The sequence below is a fragment of the Eimeria acervulina genome, genomic scaffold, assembly GCF_000499425.1.
Source record: "Eimeria acervulina Houghton genomic scaffold, Eah_scaff121, whole genome shotgun sequence".
NCBI classification, from domain to species: Eukaryota; Apicomplexa; class Conoidasida; order Eucoccidiorida; family Eimeriidae; genus Eimeria; species Eimeria acervulina.
The window spans coordinates 48,317-63,541 of NW_013549357.1; the positions used below are offsets into that span (position 1 = coordinate 48,317).

General features: G+C 50.1%; 3 protein-coding genes across 3 annotated transcripts; all 3 read left to right on the forward strand.

Annotated features, from left to right (window-relative positions):
• Nucleotides 1-3,277: 3,277 nt before the first annotated feature.
• On the forward strand, nt 3,278-4,369 carry EAH_00018540 (Dpy-30 motif containing protein, putative; the record flags this gene model as incomplete). Its single annotated transcript, XM_013393767.1, has 1 exon — nt 3,278-4,369. One exon carries the CDS (start codon nt 3,278-3,280, stop codon nt 4,367-4,369), a length of 1,092 nt encoding a protein of 363 aa, XP_013249221.1.
• A 3,058-nt stretch (nt 4,370-7,427) lies between these two features.
• EAH_00018550 (hypothetical protein, conserved) lies at nt 7,428-13,436 on the forward strand (the record flags this gene model as incomplete). The annotated part of the gene is made up of 12 exons (XM_013393768.1): nt 7,428-7,499; nt 7,670-8,701; nt 9,319-9,564; nt 9,690-9,864; nt 9,970-10,101; nt 10,278-10,455; nt 10,911-11,022; nt 11,488-11,764; nt 12,107-12,217; nt 12,518-12,672; nt 12,939-13,068; nt 13,225-13,436. 12 exons carry the CDS (start codon nt 7,428-7,430, stop codon nt 13,434-13,436), a joined length of 2,832 nt encoding a protein of 943 aa, XP_013249222.1.
• Nucleotides 13,437-14,372: 936 nt separating this feature from the next.
• Nucleotides 14,373-14,849, forward strand: EAH_00018560 (hypothetical protein, conserved; the record flags this gene model as incomplete). Its single annotated transcript, XM_013393769.1, has 1 exon — nt 14,373-14,849. The coding sequence occupies one exon, from the start codon at nt 14,373-14,375 to the stop codon at nt 14,847-14,849; it is 477 nt and encodes a 158-aa protein (XP_013249223.1).
• Between the last annotated feature and the right edge of the window lie 376 nt (nt 14,850-15,225).

Here is a 15,225-nt window from a genome sequence, read left to right on the forward strand (position 1 = left end):
AAGGCCTTCATGTGATGGGGGTGCTGCATTTTTACCACCCATGTGGTTGCCCAGCCAAATACACTCCTTCGGCAAGCTTGGGGGCTTTGACCATCCTCTTGCTTTGCTGCAGACATATCAGAAATTGCCATGTGCTAAAGCAAATGCTAGCCAACCCCACCCAATCAACGACAAGGTGTGCCCTGGATGAAGGACAGCGCAATGCCTGTGATTGATAGCCTGCAGCAGGGAGTGCCGCAAGGAGTGGTGACTTGGAAAATGGAAAGGCTTCCATAGTTTAAAGAGCCGGCAGCGCCATACCTCTGAAAGTTCCTCCTGAAGACAGTAATGACAGTTGCCTGAATGCGCTGTAGGTGTGAAATCAAAGCTTTTCAAAAGGTTTCGGGAAATGACCGACGCAGGAGGCGCTTGCTAGAGTTCGTTCAGCTAGTAGATGCTGCCATGCGGAGGATCACTTGTTTCGCACGAACGATGAGGGTTCGTGGTAAACAGCTGATCCCCCGCAGGACAGAGTAGAAGTAGTGGAGACAGCGAATGCTAAAGAAAACAAAATTTCCCCTTCAGAGTCCCAGCATTCAGTTCTGCGTTTTCTTTTATTGGGAACCACTCTGGTGAGGGCGGAAGGACGTACAGACGGTTGTCCCTATTTCCTGCACTCCCTACATGCAGAGAGGCATTTTCCGTAGCTGGGCAAGGCTGCAGAGTTCTGTAGTATCGACTTGGCGTGATGGTTTGAGTTCTCGAGGCGGTGTTGTTTCAGCCGTTGGGAAACGCGCACCACTGCACTTTCCGCCGCCTTCGAGACAGCTTTGTACCTCCTCTGGATACATGCAAGAAGGCTGGAGCGGAGAAGACGTCCAGAGCCCACTTTCATTTCCGCAGCGGTGCCCCAGTAAATGGTCGGGCAACCTTTTCAAACCAAGGCTGGCGGCGCTGTGTAGGCTAAATGCTAGCTACTCACGGACAGGGATCGTGAGACGAGAGAAAAACCCACTAACCGCACGACACACACGACAACCAGATCCATCTGCTGAATAGTTACCAGACACCTATGTGCGCATATGGTTGCGAAAGCCCCAAGCATTGGGTTACAAAAGGCATAGGGGGTGAAGAGTGTTAGTCAAACGCCAGTGTAGCGTGAACGAACAGATACAGTTCAAGCTGTACAGAACAAAACTACACGCAAGAGTCTCATTTGCGCTGGTCCTTCGGTGCATTTGCGCACTGGCCAGATACCACCGCACTTTATACTCTTTACTGCAAAGAAGCTGGCATAGCGTGCCGCACTAGTCACGTCGGCGCGTGGGTGACAGCAATCTGCAGTGTCCTTGACAACTAGGTCTTCCATCGCTACAACGTCATACATCCTATTGCGATGTAGAAGAAAATAAAATTAGGAGTAAATGCTTTTGACGCTGCTGCAGAGCCAGAAGATACTTCGAAATCTCATGATCTGTCTGGGAATGACTGACGGAAGGCGCATGCAGCCCTAGACAGCCACAAAGCCTTCGGTAACCCAATGCTGGGCTCTTTCCCAGTCATAGCGCTATAGAATGACTAAGACAGGCGGAAACTGCAAAAGGAATATGAAAAAGAACATGCAGATTAGCTAGAGATTTGGGAAAGTTAAGGAGCCGAACCGGCTAAAGAGGCATAGACGGCCGATGGTGGAGCGCAGCATAAGCAGCTTCGATCATCCTGCTAATAATCGTAATATTCTTATGACAAACTTCGAGTAAATGGATCATAGCCGAAATCCACAGCATCCCTCTGAAGGGACCAGTCCTTCCCCTACTGGGCACACATTGACTCCTCAGGAGCAGGCACCCATTATTATTCTCCACGTAGACATTGACAATGGTGTGACGGTATCGACAAGGTATGCTAGAGACTCTGAAAGCGCCAAAGTAGGGGCTTTCCTCGGTGCGCCCGTCACTCGGTTCGCTTCTCACATTTTGGCCGAAGCAACGTGGGGAACAGTAAATTCCGCAACTGGAGAGTGGTTTCCTGTAGGTGTCCCAGTCACAGGCAACTTTTAGAGTGCTAAGCATAGCTACTGTCGATGCAAGTACTCAGGGAGTCGCCCATTTGCAGGATGGATGCGGTGTGCACCACACGCAGCTGCCTCGATTTTGGCTGTGCCCGCCTGTCTCAGAGGGGTGAAGATGAGCATACGGTGGAAGAGGGCTTGTCGTTCGGCGCGTACTTGCGTCTTCGTTACAAAAATTCTGCCAGACAAGCTGCAGATGCAAGCCCCATTCCCTTTTCCTGCCCTTGTAGTGTCTGGGAAATGGCACGGCAAGCTGCTCCGGGAGAAATTCAGCGCATAACGAAAGACCTTTGTCTCAGTTAGAACAAATGCGCTGAGTGAAAAGAAGAAGCACCTAAAACTAACGCTGTCGGTGCTTTCTGAACGCTGTGGAGCAGGTGGAAGAGCTAGAGCAGCGGCTTCAGGCCTTCGGAAACTGTGCAAAAGTAAAGCGGAAGGCGCGCATGGCTGGTAACCCTAGAACGAGTGCTGATAAAGTAGAAGCTGCTATAGGGGCTCTCCGTGAGCGTCATCGCTCTCTTCTGAGGCGCTTAATGCTCCCGCCAACTGTTTGCATAGCTTTGGGATGTGAAGCGCCTGACCTGAATAGGGTACTCGGCTGCGAAACAGAAGCTGTAAGCGAACAATATCCGCATCATGTTAACGTTTCTAAGCCTTGAGCTTTCCCCAGCTCACCCAGTGGGCCAAAACGATAGAAATCGGGCAAGTTGGCAATTGTGGAATCACAATGATTGCTTCGCTGTATCTAACGATTGTTCAGAAGCCTGTTTCGAAATCTAGTGACACCGTGCTCCTTGAGGCCGGCCACGGAGAGGAGGAAACTGTTTCTTTAAAATGTCTCTCTTCACTCCCCCTTCAGCTTCATGGCGGCTACTGGAGTATAGCTCCTTCTTTTTTGAGCTTGCTTTTTAGCCTCGTCAGGACACGTAGAGCCTTTCGCCTAGTGTTTCACACCCGCCGTTCTTTAAGCAGCCCAGTCCTCCAAGCATTTCTTCGGGAATTCAACTCGCTGTGCGAAGGGAAACACCCGGCGTTCGATGGAGAGAACCGAACAAAGCAGGTCTGCCGTCACCAGCTGAACTCCCCGTTAAAGGCAGGGGAGTAGGGAACCCTGGAGTAAACGGGGCATGGCCCTGACACTCTCACTTGCTGTGCCTCCGCGGGATACTGCAGGTTTTTTTGGATGGCACCCACGGCAGTCCTGACCTGCGCATTTCCGATTTTGCCATGGGGATAATGCACGTGCCAACGGTGCAAGCTGCGGGAGAAAGCAAAGAGCGGCAGCACTGCTCCAGCTCGCCGCTGCCCCATACCCTCGTTATACCTGCATCAAAGCGATGTTACAAGGGTACTGACGAGGTATTTGCAGGCCTTATTTACCAGGAACTAGAGGAGCACAAGGCCTTGTGCATCTTGCACAAGCCGATGGAACTCCCCTGCGCAACTGCCGAAAGCCATCAGGCGGTGGCCGTTGCAGGGGACTTCAACAGCTCATCCACCGCGGACGAATCTTCGGCAGGAAGTGGCATCACAAATGAGTTCGCAACACCCGGTGCTTTAAGGGTGGAGGGCGGCGCCAACCTTTCATGCACCACTCCCCTGGCAATCTTGGCAGATGGACAAGACCTGACGCGTTTTCACGTCTGTCTCTCCTCTCCGGGGATTCAAACGGTTGTTGACGGCGTGTCATACATACACACTCTCGCGCCGGTTGACGTTTTGAGCCAGAAGCGTATTACGCTTAAACCTGTCTCATGGCGGGAAAACGAGGAAGGCGAAGCATGCAGTCACCAAAATTTGTCGTCCGATGATGACGTTTGCAAGAAAGGAGTTATTGAATGCGGGATCGTTGCATCGCACATCGCTCCTAGCCAGTGGGAGTTTCTGGCAAGCTCTGATTGCCTAGTGGCGGCAGTTGCAATATGCGAGAAGAAGCGCCTGCAACTTGCGACAGCCAAACACCTCTGCACTAAAGAACAAATAGCTGGAGAGAAGATTGTGACTTTGCGTAGGGAGTACAGGAGGGTCTCTGAAGAACAGAAAAACCAGGATGGCATCAGTGAAATCGGAAGCATCTTCCTGGGACTTATTGGTAGCTTAGGTACCCATAAACTACCCACCAGCAAGCAAACGCTGCTGCTCTCGCCAGATATAGCTTACCTTATGGAAACAGTCGTTCCTGTACTGTATCCTGCTCTAGAAGCCATCCTTCGAGACCGGCCAGACGACCCACTCGTGCACCTTGCATTTTTCCTTCTTAGGCATTCCACTGGCTATTCTCGCACAGCAGCTGCCCTACAGCATTCCGGGGCAGTCTGAGATCCTACCCACCCAATGTGGTTCATCATTGAAGGTGGGAAAATGACCGTTTTTCCACTCTAGTGGCAGTATTCTTGCTGGGGCAAATTTACCTTGCCCCGCAATTGTTGTGGGGATAATACGTCAATATTAGCATAACTGTCTGGCGATGCGATGATACTGTTTTGAGAATAGAAGGTCGGTATCAATATGCTTTCCTGACGTCGCTTTTAGATTGGGTATACTGCCAGTAGAATTCGTTGATCGCCTAAGATACTTCTCAGCTTAGCATCCGTACACATACGTTACGAAACCGGTATCAGCGACAAATGAAGGAGGCCTTCAACTAGCATATTTTGCAGCATTTGCGAACGCAAGTGCAGGTAAAAGCGTAGGTCCCGCCACTTTGTTCAGCATGCTATTAACCCCAACTGGTGAGTCCACCTGATCGTTCTAGCCCTAATCAGCAATAATTTTTAGAATGTGGATAACTGGCCGAACCACTCGAATCATTGAGGTTTAGGCGTGGTGAGCTTAGCAGGTAGCGGGCTGTATATCTATCCAAATTTCGCTGCTGGCGGCGTCTACTGCAGAGCCGAGAGTATACGATTGCTTTTCTCATGGCGGCAATATGTTTGAGAGTTCCCGGTAACGCTGCCTGCAAATCCTGTTTGGCTGCCTGTAGGATGAGACATAAGTAGCCAGACTTCGTGCCCGCCGAAGTGTTCACAGGGATAACACTGATTGTAGCCAAGTCTGCGCAGAACGTAAATTTCTCTCAACAGGCATGGGTAAGAATCCACGGGAACGTAGATAGTTTGAGCGACTGCAAATCTAGTATGTATTTTAAAGCAGAACCTCTCATTTTGTAGAACAAGTTCCTAGCTCCTTCAAGTATCTCAACCACATCACTAACTTTTTGGATTTCGACACCATGGTTTGCCCTTAAAAAGGATAATTGACGATTGCCGGTTGGACGCGACAATCTTTGGAAAGCCTTCTCGTTTTCTTAGAGGCTTTCAGGGCGAAGTGGGCTGGCTGTCCCCAGCTCTTGAATAATTGTCATGGGCGCCTATGCTTATTGCAATTTGATCATGGATTGACAAGCTGCTCGATGCAGCAACACCCCCCGCATTGCCTGGTGAGTAGAAACCACTGAGCGCCAGTCCTTTGCGTGGTTCTCCGACAATCTTGCGAAGTCAACGGCCAGGTGCGTTCTCCTCCGATGTTTACAGCGTTGTGAAACATTGGTATTACTGTGCATTAAACTGACTCACAACCGACCAAATGACCCACTGCAATGAGTGTAACTTACGTCACTGGGGAACTCAGCATGTAGGCTGTGCTTGTTTAGGCGCGTGTATAGATCGTTTACTGTCGCGGAGCAGCGTGCTTATCGAATGCTGGCCTCTGGCCAACGTCGATATTCCCTTGGTTCAAGGGGACCTGCAACGCAAATCCACGGAGAAAAATGGAGATTGGGCAAACACCAAAAATGCTTCAAGCCACATCTGTCTTCCTGGCCACTGTCGGGGTGACAGTCCGCAGGGCCTGGAAATGAAAAAATAATGGAATACCGGTCCTAATCACTTCAAACAAACTTGTTTGCTTCCTGTTCGGTCTTGTGACCCAACGAAGGGATGCGAAAAATGACCCGTTCCCTCTAATGCGGTTTTAACGGTGGCGTTAGAAGGGTCTCTGGTGATATAAACATTGCTAATTAAGTGCACTGATGAGCGTCTTCCCTCTTCCAGCGTACGGAATACCACAGGGATGCATTTGGTGCTACGCGAAGAATTAACGGCCGACTCCGCTGTTGCACGTGCCCACTCCAGATTGTTACAAATATGCAAGCTACATCAAAACCACAATATCGGAAATTGATGTGTTGGATCTTCAGAACAGTTTTTTGTGATACTTGTGTAGGGAGACAATATGTCGCTGTTCCTGGTAGAAATGCGCAGGCGTGCAGCACCTCCCTCCGAGCAAGAACCCGTGGCCGTTTGCATGGAAAATAGCTAATGTGTTCATGCGCACTTCGCTTTTGAGGAAGGCTGGCATCCAATACTGTCTGCATACCGAGACCTCCTCGCTTCTGAATGAATTGGGTGATAATATACTTTTACAGCCAGCCAGGTGAGCCGCCGCGCAAGTACTCGACGAGCGCTTCCTAATGCGAACCGAATCCTCTACATACTGTTCAGCACTTAACAGAGTCGGCAAGACGGCCGAAAGAGTGAGTAGGCGCCGTGCTAGGAAGTCCCTACTACGCCTTGCACACGGGTTTCTCTAGTCCACAACACTGCTACCAATGTTTCGTTAGTTCCACACACGCACCAGCTGCTACTTACTGTGGTATTGGGGCATTTTACTAAGAATGTTTTCATTTTTATGTGCGACCTTCTCCCGTACCTCATGGCAGAGTATAGAGCACGCCACCACATGCTGTGTGTAGCCCTAAGCCCTGCTATGTCGCCGCTGGCTCTCGATGAATAAGAACGCCGGCTCTAGCCTTCAAAACCAGTAAAATTTGATATTTTTCTCCATAAATAAGCATGTCGGCGCTGTGCTTGCGGACGCCAAGCCTGCTCCGTAATAGCGGATCATGGATGCTTGCCCTAGTCGGCTTCCCTTTTATTTCGAGCTGCATTCATTTCTGCGTTACGATTCCACATCAATTGCGACTCTGTGCTCCATAGATCTGGCGAGGCCTGTGGTCTCCAAAAACTGCGTCCCACGCATCCCACATCCGGGTCACTGCGCAGACACACCACCCTCACACACCACTCTGTTCAGTGGTGGGAGTTGGCTGTGTGGTAATCAAATAACAGACCAAAGTAGAAACTATTATATTTATTGCCAATAATATGCTTAATCCCAGTAAGACGTAGATCCTGCTGCCACTGGCAATGCCGTTACGGGCAGCAACGGGTCACCAAGGAGCGAGATCCGAGACATTGCGGCAAAAACAACGGGGTAGCTGAGGGAAGGACGCATATAGAGACTGCCTCACAGCAGGCCGGTGAAGAGAAAGTGCAGCCAATTTCTCCACGTTTGGTGCGGAAGCCACGCTGCTTCGATGGATTCTACCACCAGCTCTCACGTCAACCTTCCGGGGGAGTCCGAAACAGATCCCCCTACAGAGCAGCGTGTAGGTCATTAGCTCCCGATGAATTCCTTCTTTACTGCTGCTGCCGCGTCTAGCGTTAACAGTAAGAGGCTTGCTGTTCAGTGCACGTTTGCTTTCAACCGAGCCTGCGCGCAAACAGTTCGACGGAACAATCTATGTTTCCTCCAGTGTCGCTTGATCCTTTTTAGCAGGAAGAGCGCCCAGCTGGTGGATTTAGGAGTAGTTCTCCCGAAGCCTCCCAGTTAGGACAGCTGCAAGCGGAGCACGCACAGCACTCAGACGGTGATTGGACGAAGGAGGTGGAGGACAGCCAGCAATGTACTCAGAACCCAGATCCAGACGGCGAACAGGGAGGGGGCGACTCATTGCGAAGTCAACATAATTTCAGCATTCGCACTTCTGCTTCCGCCAATGACGAACGGCAACAGCAAACGATATCTGTACCTGTGGGAGGGAACCAAGTTGAAAGCAAGGAGCAGCAGCTTTCACAGGTGGAAGAGCAGTCAGAGACGAATATAGGGAGAGACGCAGCCCAAAATGAGACCCAAAGACTTGTGGAAGACGACTTCAGTGAGCACCATATGGAGGAAAGGCAACACATCGATGGACTGCCACGCGAGGATGGTCAGCTGGAGACGGGAAGGGAACAACCGGAGCAGGTACAGGGACAAGTTCCGCAAGCAGATAACATGCATGCTCCTTACGCAACAAGCAATTCAGGAGAAAACCAAGAGTTGCAGCAACGCCAGGGTGAAGACGGGCAAAGCTCTCCCCTTCAGCAGGACTCCAGTGAGATGGGGAGCCAATTTCCGGATCGAATGCAAGGTGAAAACCCTGTACAGGAACAGGTAGAAGAAATTCACCTCAAACCTCCACTTGGACAGCAGCCGGAGCAGGACGACCATGAGGGTAAAGATATTCATCAAGACCGACACGAAATTCCAACAGATAAAGCTCAGCTGAAAGTAGAAATTGCACAAGTAAAACGTAACAACGGTGGCCTGGAGGCCAACGCCCCCACAAACGCTGACCCTGCTGCCCACCGACATACTCGCCGACCGAAAACATCAAAGCGCACGAAGAAGGCGCAGGACCCCCAGCCTGCCTTTGATGCAAACGCTGAGAAAGCTGCTGCATTGAAGGAGACGCCAAGGAAGAGAGCAACGGAAGTTTTGTTTGATGTAAAAACAGCCATGGCGCTGAAGAGTCTCTGCGCGCTGCAGGTAAACGTGGATCGGGGTGTCTGGACTTTAGACGTGTATAATAGTAGAATCTTAACCAGTGCACGGTTGATGGTTTGTGTCAATGCTCCCGACGTTTTGGTGGACAGCAGCAAGCCCCTGGCACTGCATCTTCCGCAAAGCCCGGAGATTCCAACGAGCTCGATGAGGTTGAGAAATGTTTTGTTTTTGAGGAAGATGAAGTCGAGGCGCAGGCATTAGAAAGTACAATAATGCACTAAATGAGATCGTCAACCTATATGGAATCTGCAGGGTTCAAGAACATCTGATAAGGCAAAACGCACATGCTTATGCGTGGGCCAACTTATTTCGTTCATTGCATTTTCTCCGTCATACACTTGCGTTTGGTGGTGTTCCCAATGCAGAGGAACGCGCTGACAGGCTGCAGCGTGTCGAGTCGCTTAGAACTGTTGCAATTATACGGCAGAATATCACAGCGAAGAAGGCTTTTGAGGATCTTCAGGTTCGCAGGAATAGCTCAATACTGACAAATTTCAAAAAAATGTTTTTTAAGGACTGCGTAGTTTGTACTGCACTACTCCACAACCCTCACCTAATATCCAAGTCACAAAAATTCAGCTGCTTCTCGGGGTGTTCAGGAAGCGCTGACAAGCGATGAAGTGGTCGTTGGCTTTGCAGAAGACGTTGGCGAAGAACGGAGCCGCTGGGTTGCAGCAACCGGAGAAATGCAGGAGCAGCAGAAAGAACGCTTGCAGTCCCAGGCCGACCGACTTCGACAGGAGGCTCAAAAAATACGCGACAGGATTATACAGCAAGTTAAGAATAAACAGGCCGAGTTTCAGGAAGCCAGAAAGCTGGCTGCTCGCGAATATGATGAACGAAGGGTGAATCCTGCCTCACCACCATGTCGCATACCCTGCCGCGTGTAGCAGAAACGAATAAAGGAATAACTGCTTTCTCGCAACTTTTACGGTTGCTGCCAGCAGCATTGTTGCTTTCGGTGCTGCAGGCGGACATGCAGCAAACCCTGCAATCGTTCCAGTTGCGCCTGGAGGCAATATTACAGCACCGGCGGCTACAACTGCTGGAGTCCTATGGATTTCTTCGACGAGACTTTAACACGACAAATTACTCTCTCAAGGGGAAGATTCCTCGAGCAGCCAGCGCTGCCTTGGGCTTAGAGCGTAGGGACCTATCGAATGTTTCACACATGACAGCCAGAATCAACAGGAAGATGAAGCGCTCACTTTTCAAGTGATGTTTATCAAATCTCCTATCTGTTTACGAAGGAGGCTCCGAGGGACCAAACTGGAAGACGATGCCGCAGACACTGCGGCTGCGCCTTGACCTGTGTCGAGCTGTGAAGGACGGCGTCCCCAGAGGGCAATACGTAATGATGGTCTCGGTGTGGAACCGACTGGGTACGAAACGCGCAGCCTCTGGACATTTACATGCGCAATCACACCTGGCAATTTCTCTATGCTGGTCGCAGGACAGTGGCCCTCAGCACTGACGAACAGGCCCTTAATTTTAAATTCCTGCTGCATTGGGGAAACCAAGATTGTAGAGTTTTGTGTCGGGATGCTTCTGCTCTCAGGCGGCCACCGGTTAGTGTGGAAGTGCCTCAATAAAGAGTTCGCATCTTCTGAAGAATCCAAACAAAGCGGAGGAGAGCACGCTGCCTTTGGAAGTATTCCGTGCACTTTGGCCACAGGGTCCTGCGCTGTTTCTGCACCTGTGGCCTTTGCGGCGATGTACTTCAGCGAATGCCTAAGGTTAGTGTGGTGGTTCAATGCAGGCATCAGCAAATTATTTGATATTCTAGAGGCTGTAAATAAAGCGTCTCAAAGCCGATCAAGCGGCGAAAATGCGGATCGCCTCTATTACAGAGCATACACGCACAACCCAACAGTCAGAAATAGGAACACCTGGGCAGATTTAGCATAATACTTGGAGACATTGTAGATCAGATACGCTCAAGCCACTTCACAGTGCAACGTTTCACCACACTGCTGTTGGGGAATTTGACCGTCAGCTGCTATTGCCTGATGGCAAGAGCAAGGAACAGCGAGCGATAGTGAAGAGGTAGTATGGATGAAGCATTCATTAAGGGATGCGTAGGGCATCACAGAGCACCTTACGAGATTGAGCAATATGAGGGAGCAGTCCCGTTTGAGGACTCTGGCAGCAGTCGGCAGAGGCGTTGCCCTTGACGCGGGTTTGCACACAGGTTTGACGAAACGCTGTATTTGAATTGCCCCTCTGAGGCCGACATTAAGCCATCCATGTGCTTAGTGTTTCAGCTGTACCTCCTTCGTGGTGCAGTCTCACCTGTAGACAAGGTGCGTAGCTCATGGCTAGGTGCATGGTAGAGGGCTGTAAGTGCATTGAGCATTCCTATTCGCTAAAACGCTTTGGAGGGGGACCACTCTCGAGGATAAGAGAGCGAAGTGCTCGTAGTCTACTTTCACGAAGGGCCGCAGGTGTCAAACTTGCGGGACGAGCAGTCATCCTCTTGGGCCTACTGCCTAGGATTAAACTACAGGAAGGTTGGTGCGCTGTGGAGACAAACTGGAATTTTAGGTTGTGGCTTGGGGGGCGTTTCCTTTGGTCGATCCTGAATGGCACATTGTCGAAGGTTCTTTTAAAGTAAGTGTGTTGATTTAATTCTTGCGACCCTTCAATCTTCTGAAGAGCCCTTTTACTGCAATTCTCATAGACGATGGAAAGACGCACGGCTGCGATGACTGTAGTGACTGCAACATCTTGCGTTGGAGCAGCTGATTGGTTTTGCTGCGTAACCGCAGGTTCCTTTGTTTTTAGGAGAGGTTGATACTTCTATTCAACGGTATCTTGAGATGGAAGAAATGCTACGCATGCGATTGGACAAATGGCTTTGCAACCTCTACTTCCGCATTGTCCGACTGCCGAAAGAGGTGGATGGCCTTCAGGAATTTGAAGTCCCTCTTCATTATACTGGGCGAATGCTTAATATCCCAGATGAATTGCCTCTCCCCGCGGAAATGCGCTTTTCATCTTCCATTCGCAGCAGCCGCAGCATACGTAGTAGCCGTAGTAGCACGGGTAACCAGATAGCTCCTTTTTCCTCCGAAAGTTGAAACTAAATCAGGTAACCGGCATATGTGCTGTTGGGATCACCTGGAAAACTGCTTTATTATATGCTTGATAAAGCTACTATGGTACGTTGTGCTAACTATTGCAGCTAGTTCAACTGCGCAGCGGATCTTGCGGAGCATGCTTATGAATAGGGAGACTCTCGAAAGTACAACAGTATCTCGCCCTCCTATTGCATTGGGAAGACATTTACATTCCCGCAACGGAGGAAGTTAGATACTCACTCTGGCAAATTTCTAACTTCCTCTGTCATGAAAAGGCCAAGCACTGTTTACGGATGTGTGACGTCAGGCCCAGATTTACCTGAGGAGGAACGGCAGGCGCGTCATCGCTCACTAAGCTACGGGAAACAGCCGTTTTCCCGAGTGACTCAGCAAGACCTAGCCTCATATCAGTATTCAGGTGGGGAAATTTCAACACTGCACTCCGGCATATGAGGCGGGTTTGTAGTGAGCAAGAGGGTGAAATACAGAATATGAAATACCTTTTGTGCTGGTTTTGCAGTGATATCCGAGCAAACGTTGCTGCACAGGGGCACAACTGGAAGAAAACTGCGTCACATTTGGAGCGAACTATTCGAAGAATATTCCCTTTCGTCGGATATGAAAGAAATCAGTGGGCAGGGCAGCTACCAACGAAACAGGGCTTGATGACGGCTGCATGCTAGACGAACTAGTTCAGTACTTTCTGCTGTGGCTTTAGGCCTGGCGGGTGCTGCCATATTGTTCGCTCTGGGAGCTCTGGGGTTCGCCGTCTTTGTCGCGTTGTTTGGTTCGTGGGTCACTCTGAAGGCATTTAATATCCCCGTCTATAGTGCTGAAATTACTGGCCTGTACATCCGGTTCGGCTATGTCCAGGTATGGCCGCACTAGAAGGTCCGAAAACGAATTGGTGAACCTCGTCGTCGTAGTACCCAGTATATGGCCACTTGCGACGTGAATTTACCTTGTTAAACGACTGCGGCATCAAAACCCGATGCTGCGTCCCTTCTCTAGCAGAGCGCTAGTGCTGACTGAGAGAGCTGGAATCATGTAAAGCCAGCTTAAAGAACTGCTACGCTGAGTAAGGACCGCACTGTACTATGACCAGTGCCGTATCGCAGTCTTCCGGTGTTTCACTGCAGGAACTACTAACATTCGGACCAGCAGCTTTGTATTCCGCCAGCGGCTTCGTAGCTGCTCTTTTGGTTTTCGCACTCTTGTGCACGATGGCGCACTTGGCTCACTGCTTCGTAGGACGACTGCCGAATGCAGGTATTGCCTTCGCGCGTTAATGCATCTTATTCCACTCGACTTGTACGACAGTGCTTTAAACAAGAGTGGACATTTTGTCAAAGTGAATGATTTTGTCCTACTAGACAAGTAGATCAGAGGGGCAGCTTAGGGTACGCATATGGCCTATTTGCTCAGCTTACCGATTTATGGCTCCCCTCGGAGTTTGGGTCTTGCTCTTACCAATTATCTTGGCTATTATAGAAGTTTTCGGGAGGGAATCTTCTGGAATGACATTTGCGCTCCACAACTACCTTGAAAGAGAGTTTGCTTCGGGAGCAACTGGGATTGCTCTTACTGTTCTCATGGACGTTACATTCATGGCAATAAGCTCGGTCGTGCGGGAATAAGACACAAAACAAAATTTCCTCATCACTTTGCGTATAACGATTGCGTTCACGCTATCCGAGCTACGTAGATTCTATAAGGGGTTTGAAACAGCGCGGATGGTACACCTTGAGCGAACCATGTGCTAGCGCTCTCCCCAACGACTAATTTTTGCTGTTTGGAGCCTGTCCCGCAGCTTCTTTACTACTATGCCGTGGCAATACATCACAACGGTCGTGTGCTGGATTGCCATCGGAGATTAACGTCTGACTCAGCAGCATTCCGCTTCCCAAACGATACGGAAGTGTCTGAAAGATATATGAAGGCCTGCTGCTACACAGCAAAACAGTTCTTGGGGCTTGCTGGGGAGACCAGGCGAGTGCAAGTAACCCAGATCCGGGGTAAGCGGGCTGAGAAACCTCAGCATTCTAGTTCAAGTAGAACAAATTTGAACTTCTGCGCAGTCAGTTGCAGCTGACGACCATTCACCTTTGTTGCTCTGAGCATGGCAATAAGCAGCCAAGGTCTGCTGGGTGGCTGCAAATTCACTGTAGCCTGGGCTCCTCTGGTTCTTTACTACTTGATTGCTGATCGTATTTTACTTGCATCGGGCAGCAAACTTTGTACAGAAGGTGTAATGCCTCGCCTTTCTTTCCACGGTCTGTCACCCCAATGTTACGGCTTGCCATTTCGTGCAGTTTTGAACTCTGGTTCCACATCAGCGGAAGGTACTGGAGAGAAAAGCAAAGATACTGTCACAACTTATGTAGCTATTTTCACGGTGCACCCGGCGACCAAGCAGCAAATCCTGTACAGGCACTTTCTAAGGTAAATGCCCCTACAACCCAGCCCTCGTAGCAGAAGGCTGTTTCCAGCCACATCAAATTGAAATTTGCGCTAACTGAATGTCAGCCAGAGCTGACGACCGTAAAACCGTTCATGGCCTTTTGATTTTCCATATGCATATTGATGATATGGAGTTTGCATCCCTGTACTTTGCTGCTTTGGAGCTTCACATTTCAGTCGGGGATAAGAAGCCTTCTTTATGCTTGCTTTATGGCGGCATTCTGGCAAACGTTGCGACCTGCAGATATCCCGACGGCACTATCGTTGAGCAACTGTACAGCGTGCCACTAAATCTGGAGCTTGCGGCGTCAAACTGCCCGACGCAGGTAACTCAGTGCTCTTTTGAGGAGACGGGGTTCCTTCAGCATCAGCCCACAGAGTCAGTTATGCCTTTCGAGGAATGGCGCCGCAGTAGGTTTGGCAACATGCGCCCGACAGTCATTCTGGACACAGTGGGGGAAGCTCTAGAGTGCAGCCCGCCTGAGGAGAAAGCTCGAGGCATTGAGACGCCATGCCTTATAGACTGCCTGAATAAAGTTCCTGGAGATGACAGCCAGCCAGAAGTTCCCCCACGCCGTATGAATCCGTGAGTCACAGCTCCAGAGCAGAGCTGACGGCTCTGATGTGATGGCAGCCGAAAACGTAAAAAGAGTAATGAGGGAAATTATACATATACTCTCTATTGATGTGAAGAATTATAACTCGTTCGCTGTACTAGAGCCAAGTATAACTGCTGTTAAAGTGTGGCTCTCCGCGAGACGCCTGCAAGCGTCCTGAACAGACGGTGCTGACGTACACGGTGTACCGCATACGCTCTGCAGCGCCAAGCGGGAATTCTCATGCAGACTAACAGATTACAAGAGCAGCAGCACTGTTAGTGAACTGTACATGGAGAAGCTCGTACAGACTCTGCCTGCAAAGCAGAACTGGAGACTTTGATTTGGCCTGAGAGAGAGGCATCTTGAC